The 5,208-nt window shown below is 39.3% G+C and overlaps 1 protein-coding gene across 1 annotated transcript in view; it reads right to left on the bottom strand.

Moving 5' to 3' along the window:
* PABIR2 (PABIR family member 2) overlaps window positions 1-5,208 on the bottom strand; it is a 22,535-nt gene that overhangs the window by 6,122 nt on the left and 11,205 nt on the right. The window contains exon 9 of the mRNA XM_042782295.1: window positions 1,960-2,056. Within this exon, the coding sequence (XP_042638229.1) occupies window positions 1,960-2,056 (97 nt within the window). The remainder of the gene's footprint in view (window positions 1-1,959; window positions 2,057-5,208) is intronic.

The following is a 5,208-nucleotide window of genomic DNA, read 5'->3' as shown; positions in this document are numbered from 1 at the left end:
TAATGGGTACATGGGAGTCCATTCTACTATTCTCTCTACTCTTATGTAGGTTTAAAATTTTCCATTAGAAAAGGTTAAGGAAGGAAGAGAATTCTTTTTAACATATTCCTTGAGCCGAGTCTTGACTTGTTAGTATCCTATGAGTGGCTGGGAATAAAGTGAATCATCTCTCTAATTGAGGCAGCAGCTTTGTGTGCTTGATGATCAAAACTGTCCCTCATCACCAATGTCAGTGTCCCCAGGGTTCCCATGGCCAGTCACAGGTCTAAGGGTTATGTGAGTAGCAGAATCCGAAACAGATGTCTCACCATAGCTGCCACCAGACAGCTTGTGTCATGCTGCTCAGAGGAACAGAAGTCGAACCAGGGGAGAGGACCCTTGGTAATACTGTACCTTCTCTTTCCTTTCTCACTTATTCACTTGTACCTGTTATATGGCACCCTGGACAATCAGCCTAAGACAATATAAAAAGAAAAATCACCTCACCCTGTAAGATGTTGGCAAAATGCTTTCCTATCTTTTACCTAACTTAGTTACTTGGTTAGTAACTGGGTAAGCAAATCTATTTATAGTTGCATGCCTATATTAAAACATACTTTATCATAAAAGTGATATGCAGTTTCAACTAAGTATACAATTTCATCCACTAGTCCTCTTGACAAGCTTCAGAAGTTTCTGTGTGCAATCATCTACATACCTTTAAAGGCACTCTATACTACAATTAGGAGCTCTGGTAGCATAGTGGCTAAGGCACTTGACTGCTCACCAGATGGCTGGCGGTTCAAACCCATCAGCCACTCCTCGGAAGGAAGGTTGGGCAATCCTACTTCCGTAGTGATACTGCCTCGGAAACCCAAGAAGGGGTTGCTATGAGTCAGAGCTGACTCGACGGCACATAACAACAACAACAACAACATACTACAATTAGCATACTGCGCTACCAAGGACAGACAAGAGATGAAAGGGTAAAGAGATCGTGGGGCTGAATAGACAGAACCATCTAAAAAGCATCTGCTCCAAGGTTAGAACCGTACTGATCAACGTGCTTAATAACCTAGACTAACTTGACTTCCTGATCAACTACAAGTACAGATTATTTTACAGAAAACAACGAATGAGTGAGTGGTGAAGAACTGTCGATCCTTACCCCTTGTAAGTGTCATCATTTAGAGGACACCATCCACTTATCTTTAAAATGAGTGCCTCTGGGGGCTTTTAGAAGACTCTTATTATAAAACTCAGGAACAAAAAAGTTCTGAAAGGTAGTATGTGACTGTATCTAAAACATGGGTACTCAGAGAGTAGATTTCAAAATACTAGCTGGTTACTGCTATTTCATCCCGTTCCTTCTAATGGATTAGCAAGTAGGTGCTCAAGTTCAGGAATAGGAAAAGAAGTTAACTTTTATAAAAACATGGAAGGTCCTTAAGTTAGAGATCTAAAGTAGGACAAGTAAGACTAAAAAAGCATTTATGTGAATAAGGTATAAACTTAGGAACCACTGTGATGGAATACCTCCAATTCTGTAACAACAGATAATGAAAGAAATATGCTTAAGAGAATGCTGGTATCCTCTGCTAGGTTAAAAGGATATAATACAAAATGCAGGTAGAGCAGCTACAATCAATGCATATTACCCACAGCAACCCAGAAACTTTCTCACACCAGCCAGCTGTTGACACTCTTCCACACCATTCGCATCTATTGAGAGAGACTGGGCTAATAGGAGTTAGGAATGAAAGTGAAGGTGCCAGAGAGATACACACACTTCCAAAGAAAGTATTCATGACGTTCAAATTATCTGTTTTTTCACATTATCTATATCTCCCTGGAGATTTCCCCTCTACGAGCACAGATCAGAAGTTGAATATGTTTTAAATTATCCCACCATACGCTTGATGTGGGTCTTTTTAAATAGATCGAATCCTAATACCCTTTTGATGTTATTTCACTGTTTACCATGAACCGAGATCAGACAGCTGGGCAGCATCAGGAGACAGCATGTTGGTAGTGCCTTGGAAGAGTCTCTTGGGCTGGCTTTCTGTCTCCATTTCACCTAAACAGAGAGAGACGATGCTGACGTAAAAGAATTTCACAGATACTGGCTTGGTGCTAAAATGGAGTAATCTTTGTTAAACCAAAGCTTATAATTCCTCAAGCTGTTACATAAAAGCTATTTTTCCAAGTGCTTTAAGAAATATACTACTATATAACCTCAAAGAAAAAGCCATCAGCCCCCCAAAAAATTCCTATGTGGCATGCTATTCATGTTCCTTAATAGTAGAACATGGATTGCATCATACAGAATGAATCAAGACAAGTAACAGTAGCTGAAATATTCAAATAGCTGGTGCTCACCAAAAAAACCAAACCCACTGCCACTGAGTTGATTTTGACTCACAGAGACCCCCCATAGGGTTTGCAAGGCTATAAACGTTTACAGAAGCAGACTGCCTCTTCTTTCTCCTGCAGAATAGCTGGTGGGTTCAAACTACCAACCTTCTGGTTAGCAGCTGAATGCCTTAACCACAGTGCCACCAGAACTCCTTAGTGATGCTTACAGTGAATAATAATTTGTGGCAGATGACTAGCAAAGACTATTGATATTCTCTATTTTAATAGTTAAACATTTCCTGAGTTGAAGTTAAATAGGTTAAAAAATACCGTCTGATAAACCTACTGCTATTGAGTCGATTCCAACTTATAGCAGCCCCCAGTGGGTTCCCAAGGCTGTAAATCTTTACAGAAGCAGATTGCCTCATCTTTCTTCTGCGGAGCAGCTGGTAGGTTTGAACTACCAATCTTCTGGTTAGCAGCCAAATACATTCTGATAAGCAGTATATAAATAAAATGTTGCCTTAGACTTTAAGGAACTCTGGTGGAGTAGGGGTTAAAGCATTCTGCTACTAAACAAAAAGGTCAGTGGTTGGAATCCAACAATTACTCCATGGGAGAAAGATGAAGCAGTCTGCTTCCCTAAAGATTTACAGCCCTGGAAACACTAGGGAAGTTCTACTCTGTCCTAAAGGGTGGCTCTGAGTCAGAATCGATTCAATGGCAGTAGGTCCAGACTTTTTAAGGAACCCTAGTGGTGCAGTGGTTAAAGTGCTCAGCTGCTAGCTGAAAGGTTGGCAGTTCGACCACACCAGCCACTGTAGGAAGAAGACGTGATCATCTGCTTCCATAAAGATTACAGCCTTGGAAATGATATGAGGCAGTTCTACTCTGTCCTATAGAATCACTGAGTTGGAATCAACTCAACAGCAATGAGTTTGTGCTTGTGTCAAGATTTTTCTTAGTGAAAACGAAGGAGAAAAATATATTCTGAAAGCACATGTGTAACTGAAAGCAATTAATCAATTTGCAAAATTGACATTTTGTCAGTTTTCTCAGAACTGGTGCAGAAAGCCTCTGCACCCACAGATATAAAGCTAACATTTTGCCACCAGGAGTACAAACACTGACAACTCTAAGAAAGAAAAAGCCCCTTTCAAAACGAGCTATAATTTGAATTCAAATATGCACACATCTTGGTTGTGAAGCTTTTTATCTGACCTTTAAAGTGGGATGAAAAATATAATTTCAATCATGAGTCTATCTATGTTCCATAAGAAATAACTAACTTTGAACTTAAAACTCTACAAAATTCTTAAGATGAAAAAAGAAAAAGCATTCATTTTTGTATTAACTGCTTCATATTATCTTTCCTCTGGACCTAGTTTGAAAATTCCTGAAATTCAGAAGGGGTCCTATTTTAGTTTGCTTTTTCCATGCTTTAATATGTAGCCTTTAAAAGCTGTTGCCAGGCTTTCAACTGCACCTCATAGCAAAAGACTTTAGCCCTTTTTAGCAAAGAACCTCTCCATCTGCTGGTATATTTTGGAACAGCTATGAAACTAAACAACTATACTAATTCTACCAAATGGATGTTGGCTGAAAGCAAAGAATATCAGAAAGATATTTACCTGTGTTTTATTGACTATGCAAAAGCATTCAACTGTGTGGATCCTAACAAATTATGGATAACGTTGAGAATAATGGGTTCCAGAACACGTAATTATGCTCAGGGGGAACCTGTACACAAACCAAGAAGCAGTTGTTCAAACAGAAGAAGGGGATAATGCACGGTTTAAAATCAGGAAAGATGTGTGTCAGGGTTGTGTTCTTTCACCATACTTGTTCAATCTGTATGCTGAGCAAATAATGTGAGAAGCTGAACTACATGAAGAAGAACACAGCATCAGGATTTGAGGAAGACTCATTAATCACCTATGATATGCAGGTGACACAATCTTGCTTGCTGATAGTGAAGAAGACTTGAAGCACTTACTGATGAAGATTAAATGCTACACTCTGCGGTATGGATTACACCTCAACATACAGAAAATAAAAATCCTCACAACTGGACACATAAGCAACATCATGATAAATGGAGAAAAGACTGAAGTTGTCAAAGATTTCATTTTACTTGGATCCGCAATCAATGCCAATGAAAGCAGCAGTTACGACATCAAACCTCATATTGCGTTGACCAAATCTGTGGCAAAAAACCTCTTTAAAGAGTTAAAGAGCAAAGACATCACTTTGAAGATCTAAGCCACGGTGTTTGCAACTGCCTCCTATGCATGCTAAAGTTGGACAATGAATAAGAAAGACCACAGAAGAACTGATGCCTTTGAATTATAGTGTTGGCAAAGAATCCTGAATATACCATGGACTGCCAGAAGAACAAACAAATCTGTCTTGGAAGAAGTACAACCAGAATGTTCCTCAGAAGTAAGGATGGTGAGGTTTCATCTCTCGTACTTTGGTCATGTTGTGAGAAGGGACCAGTCCCTGGAGAAGGACATTATGCTTGTAAAAGTAGAGGGTGAACAAAAAAGAGGAAGAGCCTCAACAAGATGGATTGACACAGTGGCTGCAACAATGGGCTCAGACAGCAAAGACTGAGGATGGCATAGGACTGGTCAGAATTTCATTCTGTTGTATATATAGGGTCACTACGAGCTGGAACTAACATTAATTTGACCAACTTACTTCCTACAACTAATATAACAATAGTTTTCTTTTCTTTTTTTTATTGTGATTTGGGTGATAATTTACAGAGCAAATACACTTTCCATACAGCAGTTCACATACACTTTGTCTCATGACATTGACCACAATTTAGCACAATGCAACATCTCCCCTCCCACTTCCTCCCCATAG

The sequence above is a fragment of the Orycteropus afer genome, unplaced genomic scaffold (genome assembly GCF_000298275.1).
Source record: "Orycteropus afer afer isolate SDZICR_OR568_19922 unplaced genomic scaffold, OryAfe1.0 scaffold00287, whole genome shotgun sequence".
In the NCBI taxonomy this organism is placed as follows: Eukaryota; Metazoa; Chordata; class Mammalia; order Tubulidentata; family Orycteropodidae; genus Orycteropus; species Orycteropus afer.
The sequence above is the reverse complement of the archived record's forward strand: the minus strand, read 5'-3'. Positions and strand labels throughout refer to the sequence as shown.